Consider the following 27920-nt stretch of genomic DNA (forward strand, 5'->3'; position numbering starts at 1 on the left):
AAGTCATCTACTTGAACACATGATTTATGCATTTACTTAGGAATATTCTTGAATATTCTTCTCAACCCTACTTCTATCCATTCGAATTTAACACTCATCACACAGGCTGTCTCACATAAATTTATTGTCCATCGCATTTGTCATTTAACCAACCTTAGTGTTAGAATAGCATAAAACCAACTCATCTCTCATTTAGTAATTTAAACACGTCAAGATCAAAACAGTAATTTTCAATGCATACTTACAAAACAATCCCTGAGTTCGACCCTTCCAGGACTCTAGTTGAACTTACACTTGGGTTCGACTAGATAAAACAGTGTGTTATAAATCAACATAGCATTCATTTCATCACATAATAAAAACGCATCACCAGTCATTTCACATCAGAAGCATTTATTTTCAACACTTTTTGAACTCTTATCTTGTGGAGTTTTTTCTTTGTGATCATCATTTTCTGTGGTTCTTTTGAAATTTGAATGATTAGAATGATCACCATGAAAATAATAATTATTTATTCCTCTGCCACGGTCACAACTTTGATTGCAACCACGACCTCGACCACAATTATTAACATTCACAACATTAACTTAAGGAAATAGTGTTGTTCCAGTTGGTCGAGATTCATGATTTTTCATCAATAACTCGTTATTTTGTTCAGCCACGAGAAAGCATGAAATTAGCTCATAATACTGTTTAAAACTTTTCAGTCGATATTGCTACTGTAGGAGCATATCTGAAATGTAGAAAAATGTCTTCTCTAACATATTGATTTAAAATTTTGGAGCTTCAATTACATCCATTTACAACGAGCTTTAGGAAGAAAATTTTTTTTTCTAATGATCACATTTTTATGGCATCCAAGTATATTTTGGCATCAAACACTGATGACAAATAGTTATTACCATTAATATCAAATGCTACAAATTCTAATTTTATAATATTTTCATAGTAACACTATTACAAAATATTATATTTATATTAGAAATTTAATATATATCAATATATAAAACAACATTTAATTTCTCAATTATAACAAAGAGAAAAAAACTGACATACCCTTAGGACCTACTTTTAGTGAGGAAAACACAAGAGTTCGTGTTGATAACGTGTTGTGAACTTGAGTAACACAACAAGAACACGGATATCAATAAATATAATATTAAAATAAATATAGTATAATAATAAAATAAATTAAACATAATATATAAATATATGAAATAAATAAATAACAAAAGTAAATAAAATAAAAAAAAAGGATGGATTTCTTCACTTTCTTCAATCTTTTTGGATTTTATCTAATTTGTGTCTTCTAGAACCCACCAAATGCCACTATTTACATGCAATTTAGCAAGTAGGGGATGGACTACATAGACATTAATAATGGTAATGTTGAGACACATGGACAACACTTTGAGAAACGAGGGCATGACACATGGTCGGTGGACACTATGTATGAACATCTAATCTACATCTATTGTCATAATATTTATAATAGAATTAACATAATTATTCGAAAAATATCGGTATTTTTGTGAGATGTGATTTTTTTTTCATGAGTTGTGACTCGGTGAGCAAGATTAGTGTCGACATAATGTGTTTCTTTAACTAATGTAAACTAATTATTCATTTTCCATTAATCAATTAATTGTCAAATTTAATACATGGATCATTTAGAACTAGTATTCTAAACTAAAATGTCATTTTTTAAACCCAAGACTAAATAAAATATCAACAAAAAACTTCATTCGATGACATAAATAGAAGAAATACTTTATTTGTATTTATTTATAAATTTTAACATATTATTATTAACTTTATTTTTATTTATTTATAAATTTTAACATATTAATATTATTTATATATTAGAATCAGAGATATCTCTTTTGTTGCAGCAAAAGCAATCTTGCAACCAACGATGTGTTTGTAAATAAAAATGTAAAATCATATTAGCATTTAAATGTTTGGTGGAAAAGGTCTAAAATTGAAAGAAAACCAACAACAAGAGATAAAACCAAAAGGTACTAATACAATTGTTTTTAATTAGTATGTGATTGTACTTATTCGTTCCTCTTTCTCCCCTCTCATCATATGCCATTCGAAATGTGTTAAAAAGGTGAGAAGAAAATGTACAAAGAATTAAAATTAATGGTATAGTGGCGATTTATTTATAAATAAAGCGCAAAATGAAGAGATAAAAATATTCTCCCCATAGCCCCTATTTAAGGACATATGTCATGTTGAGAGTATATTTATGTTGTGCATGTATCATCCTTGTTTATTTTCATTTTATAATTAAAGTTAATCAATACATTCATTTAACAAAAAAAATAACTCTATGCAACTAACTATTTATGTTGTGTCAAAGTGAACATAACATAAATATGCTTTTGGATAATAAAGTTTAAAATAAAACAAATTACGTAAACTTTGAAATAAAACAAGTTGCTTACCATATAAAATGAATTTATGAAATAAAAACATTTTGTTTAAAAAGCTTAACTCAAATTCATTTTTAAGTTTTAGAATATAAGTGTCTCCAAATAAACTTCTAAATTTGGAGGAAAAGTAGTGTTGATTTTCGAAATCTTTCAAAATTTCATAAATTCATAAATACATGTGTTCTTGGAGTGAGAATTTTTTGTTTAATTCAAAGTAAGTTTCAAGATTTTTCTAATGATCTTTAACCACTTATTACAGGTAATTTTGGATATGAAAACATAGCCAAAAGTTAGAGAAAGACCAAAAAAGAGAGAAAAATAAGTCCCCAAGATAAAATAAACTTAAACTCCAATAAATTCAAAGGCAATTAGTCATTCAGTTAATTAAGATTGAATCTCAAGCAGTTTAGGATTAGGAAAAACTCATATCTTAATCCTAAGAAATATATTATAGTTCCTTACGAGATAACTTGAGCTTTTCACATTTTTCACTCTCTAACTTAGATCGGAATATATGGCAATCATGTTTTAACAATCAAACCTTTGTTTTTCCACGAATAAAGAATAAATCTTATTGGCCATATCAATGTTAATTACATTAGCCAATATACTTTCTGTACATCAATGAATGACAAAGTTTACAGAAAAAGGAAACTAAAGATTTCATTTACATTTTCGACTCTAATGTATAAATATAACAAATAATTTTGGGGAAAACCAACAGGTTTAGCCAACTAATTCCGAGGTCAAAATGGCCATTTTTGCATGTTGTTCTCATGGAAAATTTACATCCTTGAATTAGCAGAGATCAAGGTCGAAATATTCTCATGATTTTCGAAACTTTAAGTCGACAAAATGGACACTTTGAGACAGCAGAAGAACACTTACGGCACAGAACATGACCACAAGGAACTATGGTTATTTCTACCTCGGAAGTCAAACAAACCCGACAAAGCCATGCTGCTTTCGCTGTATCGGCTTCTTTGGCTGCAGCGTCAGACTTTTCCTGCAAAATCGATCGAGAAATCATGAATAAATCTTGAGATATTTAGAAAGTTATGCATCTTGTTGACTTGAAGGTCAATGAGTTTTTTTTTTTTTTTTAAAAGAAAGAAAGAACTTAAATAGCAAAAATTAAACAAGACTATTGCTAGGTTTTTTATTAGTCATACTGTGCATAACTAGTGAGTTAGAGCTAGAGTGAAGGTAATTTGGGTTACAAGTAGAGGGAGTTGAGGAATTAGAGAAAGGGAGTTATTAAGTGAGGATTTCAAATACTTTGGTATCTTTCCTAAGGGATGAATGAAGGTTCAAAACTCCTATTACAATTACTCCCAATCGCATAATTGCAATGAAATTTTAAAAATATTTATAGATATCGATATCATTTTGTTTCCCATCAAATTAGCATAGGGTGTCTGATTTTGACCATGGATCTTAATGGAAAATTACCGATGGGGTAGTAAAGATTGCTGCTGGAACCGAAAGGGTACTATGAATTAATGAATTTGGTGGTTTCAGAGGCAACAAAATGAGTTCAAAAATGCTAAAGAGAATAGTTAAAATAATCAGACTTTCTTTTTTTCCAAAAAAAAAAACGATGATGACGTCTTATTCACATACTCCTGAAAGAAAAGCAACTGAAGAGAATGGAAGAAAATCGAAGCAGAAGAAACATCTGCTTGAGGAATATGTGAGGCTCCTATGCAAATGAGCGCACAAAGAAACTTTTGGGAATTACAAGCTGAAATGAAGAAGAAACTTTTGGGAATTACAAAAGCTGAAATGAAGTAATTTGCCCTTGGGATTAATGGGGTCAATTTTCCCCAAGGGCCCACCCGGATAGGATGGGGCAGGGTCGGGGGAGGATTCTTCCCATACCACCTGGGGTCTAGGCCGGAGATTATAAAATGGTGAGTTGGTTTGGACTTTGAAAAAGTTTGATGGAAACAATTTGAAAATCCCGAAACTCGAGCAACCTCTATTAGATGCTTGTAAAATGAGTCCAAGACTCAGAAGGTGTTGGTTAGCACTCAAAAGGTTGACCATTTCCCACGATGATGGTTCAAGTTAACTTGAGAGCTTACTGGCGAAAGAATGCAAAGTAAACTATGGGGGGAATGCTATTAGGATAGAAATGGAGACATAGTAGGTATTAAAGGTATCTTAGTAATTAGATAGTCTGTTATCGAATTTGGTTATTAATAGAGGGTAAAGGAATGAGGAAAATAAGCAGTATTTTGATCCATGATTTAGGGCTTAGGAGAGATCTCAAGAAAGGGAGGGTTTAAGTACCACGATCACTTGGTTTATTTTGTAATTCCGTCGTCATTTACATTTCAATATATTTGGGTTTTATTAACTGATACCAACAAAAATGAAAAATGAAAATGGCTCTCGAGTAATAAATTCTCGCCAAGGAAGGAAGAAGTAAAAAATTGAATTCTGCAAAGAAGAAACAGGGACCATGGGATTTGGTCAGAACAGCCGCCGGCTGGGCTGCAAAGCAGAGTAAGCTGAAAAGTCCATTTTCTTATTATAACATTGATATGACCGAAGGAAACCCGCTTTGCCACAAGAATCCCAAATCTTGTGTCTACTTTCCTGGAGCCCTTTGGGAAAAAGTAAACAGACCATGGATGGACAAAAAGGAGGTGGATAAATTTAATTTTGGGTGGCCACCATGTTATGACCTTCCTATTAAATGCATTATACCAATTTTACCCCCTGCCGTTGCAACCACACATCTAATGAGACACCAGAGAAACTCTCACTGTTGTGCATCGACCTGCTAAGCCTTGAAGATGGGTGAGACTAAGCCTTCAAGTGGATTTGCAGTTTTCTTTATATAGTAGTATTCAATCTTGTAACTTCTGGTTTTAGTTTGTTTGTGAAATAGTTTGTGGGTTGGTTATTTTGTGAGTAATTGGTTTCTACTTGGTGGTTAGCACCTTCTATAACTGAGGGATAGTCTTTTGCATTCACACTACTGCCAGTTTTGAATAATCAAGGCTCTTGTGGAGTATTCTAGGAGTTCTATCTCTTAGATGCTAGGTCATATCATTTTGGTATTTTGTAGAATGAGATAGTTCTACAAAATACATAGAGCACACAAATCCAAACACAAACAGTTTAGCAAATGCACACCTGTTCCAACAAAAGAGCTGCTTGAGAATCCTTCAATTGTTCTTGCAAGATTATGGTCTTTTGCAAGAGGGACTGTCGCTCAATATCCACATTGATTCCAGCAGTAGTAAGCATTTCATGAACTGCCTGCACCAGTTCTTCAGCAGATACTTTGCCATATTGGAGCTCTGCAACAGGCTGCGCCAACCAATGAATAAAGTATTTTCAGTCTACAATTGAAAATTTATGGAGAAATAACGATTTTTCAAGAAGCATTAAAGAAGCCTTGAGATGATTTTAAGTATTTATAAATAGTCTTTGACAGAGATATGAATAACTATTTAAACTTTAAGAGTTCAATCGAGTATTTTTAATAAGTGAAATTATTTTTGTAACTATGAGCTCGGTCTTTTTTTTTTTTTTTTTGGGAGTTCTTTATGTAGTTAGGGTTGGACTTTTTTTGTTTTTTGTTGGAACTTATTTTTCGTGTTTCCTTGCATAGTTTTTTATTTCTCTCAATGGAATAACAGTTTTTTATCAATAAATAAATAAAACAAATGAGCTATTTAGATTCTCACGTTTATGTTGTTTATTTAGCCTGGAATCTGGTCCACTTAATGCCTACTTCCAGTGGAACAATTATAATACTAAATAAACTTCCTATATATTCCACCCAAATATTCATACACATGATGACAAGATCTACCTTTGTTATACAATCTAAGAGTTTATATAGCAGATGCAGAAAGCAAGTGGTGCATAATATCACTCTTATATTTCCAGAGTCCTTCAACAAAGAACTAAAATGAATCCATTGTCCGAGTTCCCAAATCCAGGAATAAAAGTGAAGGGATATATGGCATAAAATTTTGAAATACAAACTAGAACAAGAACCAAACCTGGGATCGTATTTTGCCTCCTCCAGAGTTCTCTCGTATTTCAGCAGAAGCACCACTATCAATTACAATGTGACTCTTATCTTGCAAGTTTGTAGAGGAAGGGCCACCATCAATGGAAATGCTTCTAAATGATAAAACTTGCGAAGAAAGAAGAGACTGAGTGATGCCCGCTGCTGTTTCTACCCTGAATCTGTAGAGTGCTTGGCCAGCTGATGGTCTAACATCCTCTAGGACCCTACCATATTTCAGCTTTTCTCCACTTTTGGACCGCCAAGCCACTACTTCTCCAGCATAAAACGGTCTTAAAGGGTGAAGCTGTACTTGAAGAGCATCTTGAGGCAGTATTTCCTTACCAACCAAACTAGTACTTCCAGTATATTTTTCATTCTCCATCTGCTCAGAACAAAGATTTAATATATCAATAATGGCAGTTTCAGTGCCTTCAGGGCAGAAAAGCAAAGATCCAATTGGCAAGGGAATAGGTGATCCTAAAATCTGGCTCACAACAATGGCAATGACATCAAAGACTGATATATAAGCAGGGGGCTCAGCAACCAAAATACAAGTTTTTGATTGCTTAATAAAGTAAAGAGCTCTATGATGGCTTCCATCCTCCCATTCTGGAATAATGGAATCTTTAGCAGGACGTGTGATGTTTATAGAATTTGGAAGAAGTAAAAACCGTGTATGGAGACATTTAACAAACTGAAGCCTCTCTGCAACTGATTTCAGTAATTCTTCTACAGCTTCGAGATCTAGATTCTTATTTGGATGAATGTAATTAACCATGCTATTGACAACATTCCACACAGCATTCTGAAACGATTTGCTCAAAAGCTTCACTTTGATGAATCCAAGAGACACTGCTCCAATATACTCCAAGCGATCTATACTATCCTCATGATCCAACTCCTGCCGCACAAGTTGGTTTCAAATTAAAAATAGTATTTGTCAACTGACAGAAAGGAAACCAAAAGAAGGGGGAAAAGACAGGAATCACAAGAATTGATACATCAACGATGCATGCTTACCTCAATGACTAAATCAGAAAGTTTCTTGATGCCCAACATTCTACATATCCTCTCAGGAAGATCTGGGTGAACAAATCTTAGCCTTGAAGTGTCGATGCATTTTATGTATCGTGAACCGTAAGTGTCAATATACACACTAGATGTTGCATGAACAAGTCTACAGCCATCATCTGGGACAATGATTTCAGGTTCCCGACCATCATACATCTTTGCTTCAGAAGCTTCATCACAGATAAAATGTAAGATTTCCATCACAGACCGAAGCTCATTAGGATTTAGGCGTTGATATCCACAAGCTACTTGAAGACTTGATAGAAGATATTTTGCAGAAGCAACTGATAATACGTCCTGAAGCCCCAAATCTTTAAGAATTTTCACAAAAGGAAGATATCCACTGGGAAGTTCAAATGCAAAAGGAGATAAATTAATAGTCAATCTTGCAAAGAGAGCATTAGCTTTGACCAAGCGTGTTGCATTAGCTACAGGAATGAATGCAACTCTCTGCAATTCCAAAATATCTGCAAGGATGAACAGAGCATTTACTACACTCAAATGACAAGTCTTGTAGAAACTAGCTCTGTAAGTCCCCAAATAAAAATAAGCACAGACGGCATATACATAAAAGTTAGTGGCTGAAAATTTTTCTTCTCCAGAGTCTTTTCCCTACTTTAATTAAAAATCTTTCAAAGATTTTAGACTTGTACAGATTAGGGCTGGGAAAAGAAAAAAAAATATTCTCTAGTAAACGCTCGAACCATGTACCTACTGGTAGCCTTCTCACATGCATTGCAAAAAAGGTATTTCAAAAAAGTCACAAATGATATCTCCCCCAACAATTAGTGTATTATACAATTAAATTTTGTTTGCAGAAGCATAAATCATATGACTTCCAATAATATATGACTAGGACACATACATGTACTTGCAGCCAATCACATTATAACTTAAACCATTTCACAATTTATAAAATCAATAAAATTATTTCACGTGCTTTCAATTTATCTAATAGAACAAATATGTGAACTACTTGACACGCATTTAAAGTGCCACAAGGGAGGGGAGCAAATATTTACCTAAAGAAGCTAAATTACTCCAAATCCTTTCGAGATACTTTAAAATCTCACAAGAAGCTTCATTGATTGACATTATGCCCATGGATATTGGCCAATGAGAAAGAGTGTCTTCACCACCATTCCTCCCGATAACCTGTATCAAAAGTACGGTAGCTATACTTTGCATTGGTCGCTATCATTAAAATAATAAGAGTTAAGAAGGATGTAATATGGCTACCTGTAAATGTTTTAGTACTGTGGGGAAAGCTGGAGGGCTTCTCAGATTAAGTGCTCCCCAAGAGTATTCAGGAGGTATAACGCTGTGCTTGGAAAGAATTGGAGCACAACTCCAAGCCAGAGGCCAATCTTTTGATACAATTGCATCACTGTAGGAAGTGAGGACTCTTTTTCCACCTTTATTGCCACCAAGATTTGGAAAGCCTAATTCAGCCGGAACAAAAACAATATTGCCAAGAGCATTACAGAAACTGTTGCTATAAAAGACAGCAAAATTTGAAAAAACAGATTCAACAACAGATCCAGCTAAAGTCCATATTTCCATAGGCACTTCATTTTGAGCATTTGTCAAGTCAAATTCAAGACTATCCTCCTCCGACTTCCTCCATTCACTTCCTAGGGTCTCTACCTTTTTGGCACATTCAAGAATGACATTGGCTTCTGCTGCAGTTCTAAGGCCAATTTTCCTTAGAATTTGAAGCCACCCATCAGCACCAAACCTTTCCCCAGGAAATTTTCTTCTTTCACCAGAGAAGACGGATGTTAACAAAGCATCACTTGGATCATACAATTCCTTTGATTTAAACAAATCTGTGCAAAATTCATCAGCACTCCTCACAAACTTAGTCTCACTCAAGCATTCAACTAATTGAGCATCGGATTGAAGATCTTTCCAATTTGTATATAGATATATTAAGACATCTTCCTGTTCCGATTGAGGCTTGAAATCAAATCCAGGCAATCCAAACCTGACCAAAATTTGTTGATCATTCAATTCAGGGACTCCGAGGGCTCTAAGCAATGAATATTCCATTGAATTTGATGAATAAGATAGACAGCTTTTATTATATGGTTTAAGGAATGAATTTGAAGAGATCATGCACTGCTCATACTCACGCAGTTGTGTATATGATCCGATGACAGTTCTGTATATAGGTAAAGTTCGTAATATTTCAAGCTCTTCTCTCCTATAGTTGGTTCCGTTTGAAACAAAGTCCTTAGCAAAAAGGTTGAGAAGTTCATCACTATTTGAATCTGAAAGTGATGCAAGTTCAGGAAAATAACCTGCATTTTTAGCAGCCACAAACTTAAAAGCAATTGCTTGTCCTAATGATTGGCTGGAATTAGGAAGACAGTTGCATAGAGCAGCACAGTCCATGAAAGCTACGTCAAATATTGGAATGTTGCAGTGGTTTAAAAGAGGGAATAGCCAAGGATATGTGTCCTGGAATCTTTGAAAAGCTGAAGTGTAAGGTTGAATGGATTCAGGTTTAGAAATCTCACTCGAAGATGTCTCAGCCACATCACTGCCCCCTGCAACAATCTCCGAGATGGCATTTGGTGAAGGTGGGTGTGTGACAGGAGGAAGAAAGACAAGATGACGTTCTTTTACACGGCATAAGATGGGTCTGCCAAGAAAAGCAGGAACAAGTGGCCAATCAGAAAAGAGCAAAAGGTTCTGTGACGAACCACTAGAAATTTTCCAAAAGAGTCTTATCCATTCAGAGGATGGTCCCTCCTCAACCCCAGCGTTTGATTTATTATCCCATGAAAACCACGGAGCCATATTTGAGTTCATTACATGATTCACCCAGTTCGCATGGAACACTGACCTCATATGAGTTGCCAGTAAGCTAAGAGAGAACTCTCGAAGTTTCAAAAATTTATGCAGGGCATCATTGGTCAAGATATTGCCCAAAATTGGTCTATCAAATATTTTAGGGTGGACAAACTTTGCTGCCAAAGGGATCATCAGTTCCTGTTGATCCTTACTACCAAGCCAAAGTTCCATGCTGCCCAATCTTACTACATTGTTGGATGCAGTTGGAAATGGTAAACCTTTGAGCTCAGAAACCATTTGTAGAAAATGCTTGTCTACATTGTAGCTGCTGTTATTTCTACCAGTAAAGGTATTACCATGAGACAAGGATTCTCCATTTCTACCAATATCCTCGACGACTCCTCGACCAAAATCTAGTAAAGCCCTACCCAAACTTGTCATCATTTCAAGAGCATCACCTGAACTGGCTGCATTCTGGTTAGATGACCTCCCAAAACTGTGCATGCTAGAAACTGGAACGGAAGTTGAACTGCCTTCTGTAGTATTTGTCGACCTACCACCAGGATTAGTGTTAACAGAGTCACCTCCCATATTATCCACAGCATGGCTAGATGATGCGGCCAACACAATATCAGACAAGCAGTATTCAAGAACATCCAAATATGTATCAATTGATTGAAGAACTATAGATGCTGAAGGAGCCCTGAGGAGGTCCCGAACCATTTTAGGTCTAATTTGGCGTACTGTAATTCCCACAGCTTGGATCTCCTTAATTAACTCCCATGGCACCGAAAACACGGGATGATGCTCCTTGACAAAACTACAAACTGTGGCTGGCAGCAAGTTACCCCCCACGGGACTGCCAGGTTGAGCAAGAAACATACCCTCTTCAGCCTTAACTAAATTTCCGGAGTAAAGCTGCCACACAGGAAGATCGATAGCACGAGTATAAAATGGTCTGATTACTTGTTCAACCAGACATTCCCAATCTGCTTTCAATCCTCTGTCCACATCAGAATCACTATCATTTGCAGGTTCAGACCTTGGCCAAAATGAATAAACTTGATTTCCATATGCCTTCAAAGACGAAGTTATGGAATGACTAACATTTGACTCCAATGCAGAGCTTGAAGATTCTTTTCGTTGTTTGTGAATTTCCAAGACCATGAAAATGTAAGAATCACACACGCAGGACATCAATTCCCTGTTCCAGGCTTCAACTAACTTATTTCCAGCATCAAGGGGTTCAACTAAGGCTTCGAGAACTTGATTCTTGAAAAGATAACGACCACCACTGTGACATACAAGAAAACATCCAAGAACAGTAACAGGTAACATTATATCACCAGATAAAGGAAAGGGAGCCATCAAAGGGCTCTTTCGATATATATCAGCAGGAAGGCCATTGCGAGAAATATGAGCTGCAACTCCAGCGACAGGTGTTAAATTGTACGCAAGATATCGCCTGCAAATAGGAAACTTCATAAGATGCTATTATCCTCACTTCTAATTCTATAAAAGATTACAAAGTCATTTTTGAGAAAATAGAAGCGAAAGAAGATGTAGTCCGAGAGAGAAACAAAGTTTGGTGACAAAACATTGTATCAATTTGTGAAGAATAGAGATTATCAGATGTTGCGTTTTAAGCTTTTCAAAAAGATTCAATTTCCATCGTACCTTCCTTCTTACACAAGCTACTTAGTTTAAACTTCAAAAATTAATTTTAATGTTTTCATTAAAATATTAAAATAATTCAAACCTACCAATTATTTAAAAAAAAAAAAAAAAAAAAAAATCAAACCCTAGCATCTAATGGCCTATCTCTCACTCTCACAAGCACCCACTTTGTAGTTTAGATTGCAAGCACTTTCTAAGAGTTTGAAACATGAGAGCTGAGACATATTAGAAGGAAGAAAAGGATGGTGTTAACATTACCAAAAAGATCAATTTTGATAAGAAATGAAATATAGTTGTTTGAGCAAAGTACATATAGTGTAAAACTAATTTCTTGAATACAACCTTGGAGAAATTTTGAAGAACTCTTGTATTATTTCTAGAACTAACGCCTCTTACAACCTAAGGACTCCTATTTAAAAGGCTACAAACCAGCCTTTGAAAGATTTAATCTAATTAACTAAAACAATTTAAGTAACTAAAAAACTTAAAAAGTTATCTGCGGTAAAAAACAGAACATCTAAAAAAACAGAGAAAAAACAGAGTAATTATAAAATAACCTTTCACCCAAGATCTAAGAGGAATTTAACCTCTAATTACATCAAAATATATGTGTATCTTTGTTGAATATCTTTCATTACTTTTAAAATAATTCAATCAGTGTTCTTAAACAATTTGGAAAGAAGCTGGAAAATTTAAATTCTAAAAATAATAGTCTGGTGGCTCACTTCCTCTCAAGCAAGTCAAAATTCAAAGTATTAGAAAGAAAGCTGATAAGGTAGGTGCTTTAAATCTTCAAAAAGAAAGGCCATTCAAATGCAGTGAGTGTGAAGGCTATGGTTATTTTCAACCAGAATGTCCTAATTTCTTGAAGAAGCAGGGTAAAAGTTACGTTTTAACTCTGGCCAATGATGAGTCTGAAGACAACACTAACTCTGAGCAGGATGCATTACAGAATACAATGCCTTTTATGTACTTTACCATGAAACAAGAAAGCAGGAATTTTTTCCCAAGCACGGGAAAACTTACCTATCAAAATTTTTTGTGCAAAATTAGCAAACTTACCTATCAAGAGCCATATTTCTAGTTTGCCCAGAACCCAAGCTAAGCACCACAAGCCACCGGTCCACAAATTGAGTTTCTCCCTGGAGTAGAATTACATCTATTGCATGCACTTTCGTGGCAGCATTTGAGCTGCTAAACAACCTTGATAATTGGAACTTCTTCCACTTCTTTTCTGAAAATGGGTTCCTTGCTATAGCAGATGATAAATTCACGCAAACTGAATAATCTTGGTGTGGGTGAAGCCCATCTTGGTCCCAGGTCGAGAATGAAACCTGATAATTTGTTAAAAGTTACTCTTGAACATGACCAATGACCTTCCACTAAAAATATGTATATAAAAAAGTTCCTGAATAAAGATAAAAGTACAGAGATATTGCCTCAAATAATCACAATAGCAACACTTGGTAAAAATCAGACATAAAACTTAAATAAAATTGAAAAATCTATAATAATACTCACATATGTATGGATGTGTAAAAAAAAAAATTAGATAATTCTTCATTTTTAACTTAAATACTTATATTTCCTTCCATTAATGTGATCTGTAGCTCTAAATAAATTAAATTGGATTATTCATACCACGAAAGCATTAATATGTTGCAAAACCCTTCAACGCTCTCAATTAATTAGATTACTGATTTTAATAAAACAATTATTAGTATTACAAGGCTTTTTAAGCTATCCCTCAATTAAGTAGAAAATTAGACTAACTATTTGTCTGCTTTGCCCTTAGGTTATATTGTTCCCGAAAGGGAAAAAAACTCACTCACAATAAATTACACAAGATGGTTATAAATATATACTATATAAAAGTGTGGATAATAAATAATATTTTTTTGTAAGAAATAATGATCTTGCACTTTAACAGATTTCTGAAGTATTGTTTTTTTTTTAGTTCAACAAAAAGTGGGGAGATTTAAACCTCCAACCTTTAAGGTAAATATTGTCTCAATTTTTTTTTTTTTTTTTTTTTGGTAGGAATTGATGTCTCAATTTCAAAATAATATTACATATTGTTATAGAAAAAAATATATTTGATTAAATTTAATTGTACCAAATGTTTATAAAATACAAAAAGAATAAAGAAAAAGAATCTTAAATCGAATATTTTACATAATTCTTTGTCTCAAATAGATAAATCCATAATTCGTATGAAATTATATTACTAAATAGTTTCAATAAAATGGATGTTATTTATTATAATAACTATTGCTAAACTTTAAGAATAATAATTATCAAGCTATTTTGAATAAACCACATGCTAGTTAACAAAGCATTTGTTTTCTTGCAAACAGTCATAGTATTTGACAAATGCTCAACTTTTTGAAAAAGATCAATTTTAATGTACGATAAAATAAAATGGAAAAAATTACGCACATGATACATGTTAAAAGGCTAGTTAAAAGAAAATAAGTAAATGCATATACACACAGACATTAGATAGAAGAATGCTCACGAATAATGACATTGGCCTAAAATCAGAACCATCCTAGAATTTATCATTGAATTAAGAACATAGCACCACAGAATTCAAAGATATACGGCACTATAGGAGGTGAAAAGAAAAAAGAATGTTGCCATACCTGCACGACTGATTTTAAAAATAAAAGTGACCTTGAAGCATGATCCAAAAATTTGCTACTTATCTCCTTTATCCTTATTATTCCAGACTCAAGTCCATCTTTTAAGCATGCTGAGGATAGGGGCATGCGGATTATGGTGGAATCTGATGGCCATGACATATTGTGACCCCCCAACAGAGGATGAAATTGATCGTTAAATCTCTCTATCAAATTACTACCTAAAAATGAAGAGAAAAGTAATTGATTAATGAATGAAACATCAAGGAATTTTTGCTCATTATTCCTAAGTGATTGCTAAATCTCTCATCAATGAAAAAGTTTATTCTCCATGTCAAAAAAGAAAAACGAGATGATTCATTAACATATGCTTTGTACTTCAGAGAATTCATTAACATATGTTGTTAAACATGCATCTACTTTCTTCATTTTATTTTACAATAATGTTTTTAAAAAATAAAAATAATAAAGGACGCGTCATTCTTTCACATGCATTTTTTCCTGTATTAGTTAGTCTGTACAGGGTTGAAATAAAGAAGACAAACTACATTATGTTAAGCTGTAAATGTGCCAAAAATATTGTTTGAGATTAAATAAGGTTCAAATAAACTATTTATTTGAGGAGATCATAAAAGTATTCACATGTGATTGAACGAAAGAGATACCTATCAAGGAAAACACCTTTGCTCCTGGAGAAGATTTTGGAGCTACAGAGAGAGCAATTCCACGGGGATCAAATATATAAAAGTAGCCACCAGAAATAATAGAAAGGAGATCACAAACATAATAACAGCTGAGCAGTCCCAAACCATAGTTAAGAGTATCGCCTCTTAATTTCCAAGGAGGACGAAATTGCAAACTACTGATTTCCTCGGTACTTAAGCTTGAGCCCTCAAAGATTGCAACCAGTGCAGGACCTTGAAATTCACCTATGCATGTAACAATGGGGTAAAACAATTACAATACACAATACATCCCAAAGAGAAATGCAGAAGAACATGTAACCAATGAAAATCAGAACATTTCACCTAGGTTGCAGCAACGTACCAAATAAAACGCTATACCGCAATACTTTGATATCAAAGGAAGACAAAGAATGTACTCTATAGACATGCATTTCTCTAGGAAGAGAGCTATTATTGGGAGAGCATTTCTAGCTATTTTTTGCTGCACTTGGAGGGAGAGACAAACGTTGACGACAGAAAGGGAGATTAGGATGTGTTTAGAACAGGAGTTTGCTTTCTATTTTCTTTATGGAACTCGAACTCCTAATCTAAAAGTTCTGAATTTTTTTCCACAAGACTGGGTGTCCTGTCGAATTCTGCAATGATGGCCTTACCCAGATTTGCAATTTCTTCTATTTGTATCATGTTTCTTGTCATGATTATTATATCTTTTTTTTTTTTTTGTTTCTCATAAAATAATGAGAAAGATCCAAAAGTTCAACCGTTTCCTTATCATTGAAATCTAAGAAAATTAAAACATAAGTACTCAACTTCTTTTCTCAGTCAACTAAAAATCTAAAATCTTCATTATCTCAAAGGAAATGTTTTAACTAATTACAGTTAAGACATAATAGTACAATTTTGTATCAGTTACCTAGATTATGTTGCAGTAATGATTGGCGAGGATGTTCCCTTTTGTCAAATATTAAGCGCAACTTTTTAGCTCTGCAGCAATCTGCCAATTCCAGAAGGTCAAAGAACAAATAGTCATTGCCATACAACTTCAGAAGATCACTAATTTTGGCATAATCCATGCATGGTAAGTCTTTAGTCATCTCTTCATCAACTAACGAGAGGCAACGAATGGATTGCACGCCCAACCTGCCTGCCAAATCATTGCTGATACTTGGATGTACAAAGTGTTTCCCAACAAGAATATTGTTGTCTTCCATCCAAGGTGCATCATTGTAAACCAGATCACTTGCTAGCATCAGAACCTGAGAAGAATTGGGAATTAACAAAGGGATACTGGTGGCAGTGAACTCTGGCATGTCCACCCAACAGTCTGAAATAGCTTCAAGCACACAAATTACAAAGTTCATCTGATCTGTGGATAGAGGAGACCCTCTAACATCCCTGTGTAAGCGTTGTAGAACATCCAAGTAGTCCTTGACATTAAAACTAAGCCTTACACCTAATTCTGAAAGCAGATCTCTAAATTCTGATAATTCGGACGGAACAACATAAAGATAAGGAGAGAATTTTACTGGTGAGTCAAAGGCAAGAGCATTTGGGGATACAAAATCATCCCCTACCCAAACCCAGGATACACCATTTAATGCAGATTTTAAAAGCATGAAGTCATCAGTTCCTCTATATTCTTGCAGTTTTGAGTAAAGAATGGGAATCCCATCTTGCAACGCAGTATTGACATCAGATCCTGTTGAAGAATGCAACCTGAGCTCACCATAAAGCTTGGAAATATCAGTCAACTGTGCACATAAAACTTCAACGCTCGGGCAATCAGTCCAACCAAGTTTATCTTGCAAGTATACTGAAGGAGGCACACCATCTAGTATATGCATTGAAGAGGAGACCATCCACATCTGTGATTTAGGTCTCACAATGCTCGGTGGAGCTACCTGATTACTGGTTTTCAACCATGGAAGTACCTTTACAGGTGAATTGGCAAAAACAGGGCACCAAGCTATTGTCTTCATTTCAGACCAAAATTCTTCCTCCGTTCCATCACCAGTCAAGTTCCCTATTATGGAATCAATGCCCATACCAGAGGTATCCTCTCTATTGAGAGAGCTAACTTGCACGGAAGCATCATCATCCACATGGTCACTCTTAAATAACATAGAATTCTGTAGTTCATAACAATTTCCTTCCACATTGATTGAGAGCTTGTGTGCAAGAGCATCTAAACACACAAAAAATCTCCTTCCATAACTTTTTGATTCAGAATTTTTAGAATCATTCAACAATGAAATTGATCTAGCACAATCTAGCAAGCCAGACAAACCAAGGGATCTTTTAAGTCCAAGGCTGACTAAAGCATCTAAAATGACGTCATCTGAAAATTTTTCAGATGGAAAAAAGGCTTCTTCATGCAGCATGTTTTTTAACTCGTGTACTCGAGGATCATATAGCCTGGTAAAAAAATCAAATACAGTAACTTTTAGCTGCTAGAAATTTCGTTCTTAAAGTTCTCTTAAAAAATACAAAACTAATAATAATTACAAGTTAACAACAATCTAGAATCAGAAAATTTCTAAACTGATTAATTTTTAAAGAATAAATAATAAATACAAAAGAAGGGATAATTCGTGCCTAGTTATATCTCATTTTCTGACCACAGCACAGACACATTTGTTTTTCACAGGCGAAATATTTCCTCGTTTTTTTTTTTTTCTTTTCTGATAGTAAAAATATTTCACTTCAAGAGATTTGGCAAACCCGCAGTAGTATATGTTAAAGGATTCGTCCAATATTTCACAATAATCGTCTGACACTATTTCCTTGTTGCACTTGATTAATTTTCCACCAACCTAATTTTTCTGCGACATATATTTTGTATATCTTTTCTTTGGGTTTCCTTAGCTTTGTATATTTCACAATAATTGTGGACGCCTTTTTTCCTTTATAGTATAGTAGTAGAATGTTCAGTTGCAAACATGAACGACAAGAAATTTTAAAAAATAAAATAGTTGCAAAGATGGAAAGTCCTTTGGATTAATCACGTTTGCGCCATTTTTTTTAGCCTTTGGTTGGATCGCAATGCTCGCATCTTTTGGACAAGGACTGTGATATATGCTATTTTCTTGAAGCTACATCTCTTCAAGCTATCCAATGGAGAAAATTGTCTACTCCTTTTTGTAATCATAGCCTTACTGCCCTCACTAATCAATGGAGGTGCTTTTTGTAAATTGTTATGCTGTTAGGACCTTTTATGTCCATTTCATCATATCAATGTATGGTTACCATTCCCTATAAAAATAATTAATTAATTAAATCCTACAAATCTTTTAACTATGACACTGTTCCTGTAACTGCAATAATTTAATTTTTCTTCCCATAAGAGAAATTGCAATGAGTTATATAGTTCTATTTTAGGAGGGAGCTAAAAATTGACATAACCTTGATGGTGGTCGCCAAGATCCATTGCCAGTCAAAACAAATGGTATCGTCGAAACTGAAGATTTGAGAGAGACATCCTCTTCAATTAAAAGCTTCACATCGAGCAGAATGGTTGAAATAGCTTCCCTTTCAGAAAGGAATTCCGACATATGGTTAAGAACATAATCTTTGTAGAATTCTACCCTTGATGGTTCCCCGATCCCGAAGTATCTTTTCAAAATGATTCTCTCTTTTTCTGATTCTACGCGCACAAAATCATCATTCAGAAAATCCTCACATAGACCAGTGGGTTTTATCCATCTTACAGGTTTACTCAAACTTACTAATTTTCTACACTTGTACGACTCAAACATGGGGATGCGTTTGATAATATCAACATGAATTGCTTCCATTTTTTCTTCAAGAAACCATTTTGACTGAAGAATAAAACTCCGGAACTCATGCAGCTCACCTTCAGATGCATCATGAAATAGCCTTTCAACATTTCCAATATCACCAGCAATAGACAGAAAAGCATTTAGAATGCCGATTGCTGTTGAAGGATGCACAAAGTTTTCCAGTTGTGGATGTTCTACTGGCATATCACGCCTCAAAAACAAACACCCCACTTTCAGCAACAACGAAAACATGTTCTCACTCCAACCATCAGCTCTAAGAACATTTGAATTTTCAACAAGTTGCAGTAGAGAATTTTCCCCTACGGGCAGTATAGGCCACTTGGAAAACTGAGATAGATCATTGCAATGCGACTTGAGGTAGCACCACATCAATCTTATCCATTCCAAGCTAGGTTGACCCTGATGACCAGGATTCCAGTTCACCTGTCTAGCATTTTGCCATTCTGTGGGAAGAAATCTAAGGAAGATTTTCTCGAGCAAATGGCATGAAAGAAAACAAAGATTTAAATCCTCAGTTTGGGCTACCTCACAGAGCTTTGCATGAACTACTTCTGGTATATCAGGGTCCACAAGTTGGCTGGGAACGGAATCCTTGAGAAGGCCATATTCATCTCCCTTGGCAATATAAATTCTTTCTCCAATCCTATTCTTGTGAAATGAGGTAAATGAACCATCAACAAGAGGTAGTAGAGGCAATCCGCACAGACTGTCGGATTGTATAGGCAATTTCAAATCAACTAAACAATATTCAAGGATCAAGATGGTTGCTTTCCTGTCTTTAAATGCGCGCTTCCTTTTAATCAACAGAGTTCTTAACAAGTGAGGAGTCAGAAAATGTAATGACGGACGTACCTCCATGAACCTGTCAACAATTGACTTCGAAATAGAAATGACCGGCAGGCCAGAATCAGATAATGCTTCGATAAGCTCATGCACTTTGTCAAAAGAAAAATCAGGAAATATGGCTTGTCTAGCGGAAATCCACTGGCCTCCCCTAGCATTTGTATATAGAACAAGTAGACCAAAATCACCAATAAAGCTATAGAGTTTTCGCACTACCAATCCCCAAGGTTCTAATCCTGCTGCTGCCGGCCAAAATGAGGAGTATAAACCAAAGTGACCAATCTCGGATGCAACCTTTTCAAGCAAGCGACCATAAGCTGGGGCAACAACATCTTCAAGAAGGTAAGAATTCCATTCTGAACGTTTTCTTCCGCCCCCTGCCATGTCATCTCCATACCAGATGTCCCTTCGATTTGATGAAAGCTCAAAATATGCATTGACATGTACAGGGAGACCAGTTTTAATAGGTAATGGTAGAAAGCAGAAAGCACGTCCTTCCAAAGGCTTCCTGTCTTGTTCAGAAGCAGAAGAAACTTGAACTAAATCAGAAGCAATTAGCCAATTATTTTCAGTCTCTGGGTCATGGTTCATTTCCACGTTTACCTTTACAGAATGTAAAAGTGCAGCAACACTAGCCCATGGAATAAAATTATAGGACTTGTCACCCCCGCCTGAGTTGTTTCTCGGGAGCCCACCACCTAAACATCCAGAGCTTATCCAGAAGTGCTGCAATATGTCACCGCCAGAACTTTTCTCCGTGATAATAAGTTTTTGGCACACATGTGGGAGATCTCTGTTGATAGATTTATTTAATTTCATTAGGAACTGTTCTCTGTCCATTTCACCTCGGCGGTTTCCATAAATAAAGCTCATAATATCCTGCTGTGCACTAGATTTTGTTGTAGGTTCACTGATAGTATTTTTATGCACACGATATAGGCATTGCATTTCATGTCCTATATCATCCTTTATAAATATGGAAATAGTTTTGACATTGGTGAGGAAAACCAAAGCATCAGAAGCAACTTCAGAAAAAGAATAAAAAAGTGAAATAACATCTTCAGGTGCATAACCTTCTTTCTTGATTTCACTTCTGGAAGCAAGAGCTGGACTTCTAAGGGGAAAACGAAAGAGTGTGCCAGGAAATGGCTTCTGCATGTCACAACCAAAATGCAAGTACGGAGAAAATTGATCGGGAAATTGTTCCAGAATTTTTCTTCCAGCATACTTTATCCGGAGACCCGGGTGTGAAGGAGAGATCCCAGGCAAATTACAAGCATGAGGATCAAACATAACAACATTCTCCCCAGAAACAAATGTGGGGATATCTGTAAAATGATATACACAATTAAAGCCCAAACCAAATCTTCCAATGGATAATGGTTTTTGCAGCTTACTCTCTTGACCGACACGTGAAATTGCATAGAGATCTTGAGAACTAAAAACAGAGTCATTATAACAGTACAAAGCTGGTCCTTGCCAATCAGCCATTTCAGGAGACAATACTGAAGATGTTCCATAATGAGTTTTGTCCAAAAGAAATATCACTTCAGAGGCACCTGCATCCTCTGCATTCTGAATCAGCTCAAATAGAATACCAGAACCATCAGCATACATTTCAAGTATATGTCTAAGTCTGTTTGTCAAGGCTTCATGCTGCCCAAAAGCTTCGGCAGCTCCAGATAAGCTCAAATTCATAGAATCAGCACTCTCAGCTAATAAAATCCTACGAAGTGAGCAGACACCAAGCTTCTCCGCAACATCATTGGATATGTTCCCATGGACAAACTTTTGAACTGTCTTCCTTGCACTCAAGAAAGCAGTTGATTCCCCGTCATATGAAACATCAGTATTGTCTGTGCCCAGTAACCAGGGAGCATCATTGTAAACTAAGTTGCTGGCTGGCAAAAGTCTACCTGAAATATCAGGTAAATATATATTAATTTGTTGCTTTGGGAGTTGAGCTTCAGCCAAATGTTGTACAATGAGAATGGCTGCCCTCAGTTCCTGTGTGTTCAGAGGAGAAGAACCTTTTCTTGTTGCCATTCTAGACAAAATATCAGCATAATCATTGGGATTCAGAAATTCCCGGATTCCAAGTTCTAAAAACAAATCTTTAAAAACTGCCAAATCAATAGGTATAACACGAATATAAGGAGCTAAATGAAGAGGACCCTCAAGTACAACCTCTTTGGATGTTGCAAACCCATCTCCAACCCAAATCCACCGACAACCTTCAAGCACAGCTTTTACAACATCCATGTCATCTGAACCAATCAAACTTGTCAGCAACGCATATATTCTTGGCATTGCCAAAGCTAGTTCTTTCCTGAGCATCTGGTCATATACAATCTCGTTGTTTTTTCCAAGCTCAAGAAGCTGAGCAGCAATAATACTGCCAGTAGGGGGAGAAGACCAACCAAGACTGTGTGCTAAAGCCGAAGAAGAACACTCACCATCCAGTATTCGCATGCTTGCTGAAACAAGCCACAAGTCTCTAGGCAATCTCACAAGTTTTGGGGGAGCTACCATGGATGAGACAACAGGCCAGGGTAAGGTTTCAAAAGGAGGAGAAAGTAATACTGGGCACCAGGAAATTTTACGAAGATCATTCCAGAACTTTTCGAGATCGGAAGTGAAGTTACGTGGTTTAAATGCAGTTGCAGCTGTAGAAAACAATCGGTTCACCATCCCTTGATCTTCGTTTGTCGGATTGAGAAGCCATTTAATTGCATTAACTTCTAAGTATGATAAAAGAACCTTGCCCCTTGAATGAGCCTTATTTTGATCCTTATGCATGAATCTTTCCACATGTAGAGCACTTTGCACAATGGTCTCAGGGGATACACATGTTCTAAGGCCCAAACCTTGTAGAATGTCCAGAATGTAAGATTCGTTGAAAGGAGTGGAAGGAAAACTATCGAAGTCATCTAGTAAAGCACACAGTTCTTCATAACGAGGATCATATAATACAGCAGGGCACTTAAGAGTTCCACTTGAAGTTGGAATAAAATCCAAATTTGACAAACATTCCCTGAAAGTTACATCTTCAGTACATAGTTGTGGAAGGTTTAGTAAAAGAGAAAGCATGGTACTGTCACGAAGTTCAGGCTGCAACTGCCCGACTTGGTTTAATACATACTTCCTGTAGAAAGATGCCTTTCCCATCTTTTTGATCCCATAGTATTTTAACAAAATCTCTTCTTCACTATCTGAGGAACTGATAATAAACTCTACTCCAAGAAAGCACTCTCCCACATCTGAAGGCGGTAAGTACTTTCGAGGGTCTTCGAGATCTGAGAAACAAAAATCTTGAGAAGAACCTCCATTATAGACTTTAAAAATTGGCAGTCTCCTGCACTTGCCTAAATCATTATCATTCATACAGCCTCCAAGATACCATTTAGGATCAAGAAGAAACCTACGCAGCCCATCCTTCTCTTCCACCTCTAAATTGTAGAGTGAAGTCAGCATTAAACCACCAGTTGAAGAAATTGCATCGTAGATAGAGTCCAAAACGCCTGTGCAGTTACCATCATTTACATAGTGAATTAAGTCTCGGTGTTCAACCTTATAGTATGGATCTAGCAACTTGCATCCAAGCTTACCAAGTATATTTTGCATCTCGTGAGAAAGCTTCTGCACATTAATCACTTTTGATTGTTTAGTGGCCCTATAAAGATATCTCGATTTGGATGGCAAAATGGGCCAGTCGCTAAATAAGGACAATTTTTCACAATGATCACGAAGATATTCCCAAAATAGCAAAAACCATGACGAAGTAGGATGGTTGCTACAGGACTCAGGGTCCCAAAACACTTCATTTCTGTACTTCCAATCAGCAGGCACAAATTTTGGAAACAGCTGGAGAAAATAATGCACATTCAAAATAAACAGATTTGATTTTGAGGACCTGGCAATATTTGAAAGTCTAGTTGATATAGTGAGAGGTGTATTCCGATCTATTACTCTATCAGAAATCTGGTGCAGTAGCTTATATTCCAACTCATCACAGATAAAGTAAGAGATCCCTTTGGAGGCTTCTGAAAATGACCCAAAATCACCATTTGCCAGGGGAAGTAAAGGTAAGCCAAATGCATGTGTACAAACATCAGCATCAATCAAATCTTCAATGCAATATTCTAACAATACAAGTCTGTAAGGTCTGTTCAGAGTAAAAACATGTTTACATTCCCTAAGAAAATGACGAACTGTACAGGGTGTAACCACTTTCTGTTGAAAAGTACAGCAAAACTTTAAAAGCATGTTAGACAAATTTTCAGGAAGGTGCACAATAGGCATTCCTAGATGCACCAGAGTCTCACCAAGTTCCATACTTCTTGCGAATTTGTCATCATGAAGAAAAGCTTCATTTGGTGACACCCATTTTCCACCTTCAACGTCTGAATGCAAAACAAAAGCGTTGCTGATACTTTTGTATACTTGCTCAACCAATATGTTCCATGGCTCCTCAAATGAACCACTAGGCCACAAGGAAAAGTAAGTATCTGTTGGACCTAGTAATACTTGCACGCCAATCAGCAGTTCTATAAATGCAGGAGCAATAATATCCTCTAAAAGGAGTCTGTTCCAGATTGAACGAATCTTCCCAGTCCTATCCATGTCAGCCCCATACCAAATTCCACGACGATTTGATGAGACCTCAAAAAATCCATTTACTTGAACAGTTAGACCAGTTTTTACTGGCAAAGGGAGGAAACAGAAGGCCCGACCAAGTTTGAGAACACTGTCCTGTCAAAAATTACATATCAATTGTAACTAAGGTCTTCCATTTCCATAAAAGAGGAGAGATAAAATAACTAAGATTGGCAGGGCAAAAAAAATAACATGCAACATAAAGTAACACATTGAACAAATATTTACAAGGGTTCTATGACTCGTGAACATAATCATGTAGAGCGTAAAGAAATATCACAGAATTAAACCTTGAACTTGCAAGTTTGATAGAATAAGTACTCATATGCAAAAGTTAATGCAGTTGAATTAGGAACGGGAGTGGGTGCAGGTGTGACACAGAGATCGCACAAAATAAAAGAAATCTTGAAATTACTGAGGTTACATTTGAGGAGTCATCAGATGTGCAAACAGCAAGCGATGCCCAAGGTAGCAAGTGAATGTCATACTCTTTCGATGCAGTAGCAGCAAAAGAGCTGATCCTACTAGTAGCTGATGCCATAGTTTGAACTATAAAAAAGCTATCAATCCTTTCCTCTATTTGAGTCCCAGTCATAGCTTGACTTGAGAATTCAAGCGAAAACCGATCTACCTCATGCTGAGTGGAAGTTGTTGATTTTGATAACCGTAGTAACATCTGCCTATGCCAAATAATATCACTGTTTGCTGAACGCACAAAATATGAATAAAGCTTCTGTGGTTCTGTCTCACCATCATTCCATACAAACATTTCAATACATAAAACACTTTTCAAAAAGAGCAACGTCAAGACTCCTTCTTCATAAAGTTCAGCAAACATGGAAGAAATATCTTCTTCTGTATAAGCTTGCCTTGAAATTTTACTTCTAGCTGCTTGATCTGCATTTCTTAATGGAAACCGAAATAAAGTTCCAGCAAAAGAACTTTCCATGTCACAATCAAAAGCGCAATAAGGAAGAAACTGATCTCTATATTTTGAGATGGCAGAGCTACGTATGAAGTCGATTCGCTTTCCAGGATTTGATGCAGAAACCTTAGGAAGGTAAATGCCCTGAGGATCAAACATTACAACATATTTTCCACTAACAAATGAAGGCAGCTCAGTTAAATGGTACACGGAGTTGAAACCAACCCTATAAAATAAAACCAAAAAATAGTTATTATGAAGCCAACAGGGGAAGTAAAATATTACATAAAACTTATTGTATTTCCATTTCCTTTGATAAGGCAGAAAATATAGAATTCATTGAATGATTGCTAATAGAAGAACGTAGAAAGGCACCAAGTATCTTCACTACCAACTCTGCTTTTAGCACATTCAACGATAAAGTTTAACATCAATAATAGAATTTTTACAAATATAGAATAGGGTAACAACTATCAAAAGGAAAGTAATCGCCGACAGTGCTTGGCAAAAAGGTATAAGAAATTTGAACAACTTGAGTGCTAACTTTGCATGTCAACATCTAATTTTGCATTCATTTTGCCTTTTTCCGATGAAATTGCATTGCACTTCACAATGACTACTTCAGTTATGTTATTGGAAGCAACAAGATTAGGTGAAGGAGCCAAAGGAAGATGAACTCGAGTAATCCACTGCAGTTGAAAAGTGAAAGCACTGGATACGTCCTGTCAAAACCATTTTTGCCTCAGGAATTGTTTATGAGATGATCACGCAAATTTGTGTTGCCTATTAATGCCAAAGTTTGTAACCATTACCAATATTCTATTACTTTCCATATTGGAAAAGTTAAACTTAGTTGGTCGGTTTTGAACAATAAATTATGCACATATCTGGAGCTTTTAAAAACTGTTTCCAATATTCTTCTGTAAAAAACTGTTTCCAAAGACAAAGTGTTATATGGTAGGAAAGGCCCATATATATCTATATGAACGGAGCTTGTTTCACTTTACATGAATGTAAGTAGTTAAAAAGCAAAAAAGCTACATACAAGCGTGAAATTAGAAACTTTAGTGCGGTGGAGATTCTGTCTCGTGAACATCTCTAGCTAAAGGTTCTCCAAACAGAAGCAAACATAAGATTGGTTCATTACAATGCGACCTTGTCACTAACCGGGGCAAATGAAACTAGATATTGAGAAATTACAGAACCAAGAGGTAAATATATACTCATTTGACAAAATAACACGTGAATATCCACAATTCCATCTTATGAGCAAGACGACTAGACGAGTCAGATTAAGCACATGTCCGAAGATATTGGAACGGGAAAACTTACCCAAACCGACCAGTCTTCCAGGCTTGACCATGCTTATTGCTCCCACCAATCCTCGAAATGCTGACAAAATCCTCTTCTGTAAATACGGCATTGTTATAGGCCAAAAGCGCAGGCCCTTGAAACGGTGCCAGTGACTCCGACAACAGCGACTCACGGCCATGGACTCTACGGTCAAGACAGAGGCAAACCTTAGTGGCGCCTGCATCATCGGCGTTCTGCACCAACTCCTTGAGAACTGTAGTCCCCTCAGGATAGTTAAGAAGCACCTCACGAATCCGCCGAGTCAGGTCAACCTTCTGACCAAAATCCTCCAGAAGAATCGAGTCTAAAGACGTCGATTCCGACGCCATCGTTCTCCGGCAGAGCTATAACACGTTAATAATCTGAATTCAACTCTTTCTAAACCATAGCGTCAATCAAAATCAAAACGAACAATAATTTTCCAACAGTGATCAACAGTCTGCTAAGAACGTAATGATTCGCCGACTCGACATAGCAATCAGGTTGCGGTGATTTTGCTGCAAATTTGAGCAAAGGATCTATGGAGTTGTCTCTTGGAATTGGGATTTTCTTTGTCTGTTGCTGTTTCAGTTTCACAGATTTTCAAGTTTGTACGGTCAAAGTTTTTGAAGAGATGATGAAGATTAAATTAATTTTTGTGTTGCCATCGCCACACCGTAAGATCAGTGGGAAACAGATTTCACAGTCCGAGCCCGAGGCCGGAGGGGGATATGAAATGTGGCTACGTATCTTCAAATGGCCTAGCCCTTTCGTTACTTTTCGCGGATTATGCTCAAATTGTTTTTACAAAATGATTTTTACATCAAAAGGGGTCTTTCAATTATTTACAATCAATCACAAAATTGAAAAAAAAAAAACAAACTAAAACATATGGAAGAAAGTCGAACCCAACATGTCAAACATCAAAAATATCTCAGTCCACACAAAAATCACAACCTGCCCAACGATTAATCGGATTATCCAAAATCCACGCTCACGCCCAATACCTACGTCT

General features: G+C 35.9%; 1 protein-coding gene across 3 annotated transcripts; it reads right to left on the bottom strand.

Annotated features, from left to right (window-relative positions):
* Positions 1-2980: 2980 nt before the first annotated feature.
* Positions 2981-27676, bottom strand: LOC120085740 (Zinc finger, C3HC4 type (RING finger) family protein). Of its 3 annotated transcripts, XR_016532302.1 has the most exons (14): positions 26906-27676; positions 25073-25799; positions 18752-24744; positions 16263-17764; positions 15329-15592; positions 14667-14884; positions 13084-13355; positions 8785-11809; positions 8568-8700; positions 7495-8012; positions 7146-7375; positions 6464-6856; positions 5586-5762; positions 2981-3444 (listed from the first exon to the last, which is right to left on the bottom strand). XR_016532302.1 is itself a non-coding variant. In XM_039041911.2 (13 exons), exons 1-13 carry the CDS (start codon positions 27253-27255, stop codon positions 3247-3249), a joined length of 14289 nt encoding a protein of 4762 aa, XP_038897839.2. In that variant the 5' UTR covers positions 27256-27676; the 3' UTR covers positions 2981-3246. The 3 variants fall into 3 exon arrangements, 2 of the variants coding, with proteins under 2 accessions (XP_038897839.2, XP_038897842.2); XM_039041911.2 differs by having other exon boundaries at positions 6464-7375; XM_039041914.2 differs by having other exon boundaries at positions 6464-7375; positions 18752-24739; positions 26906-27524.
* Between the last annotated feature and the right edge of the window lie 244 nt (positions 27677-27920).

Source organism: Benincasa hispida, chromosome 9 (genome assembly GCF_027475165.1).
Source record: "Benincasa hispida cultivar pf3 chromosome 9, pf3_genome.v1.1, whole genome shotgun sequence".
NCBI lineage: Eukaryota > Viridiplantae > Streptophyta > Magnoliopsida > Cucurbitales > Cucurbitaceae > Benincasa > Benincasa hispida.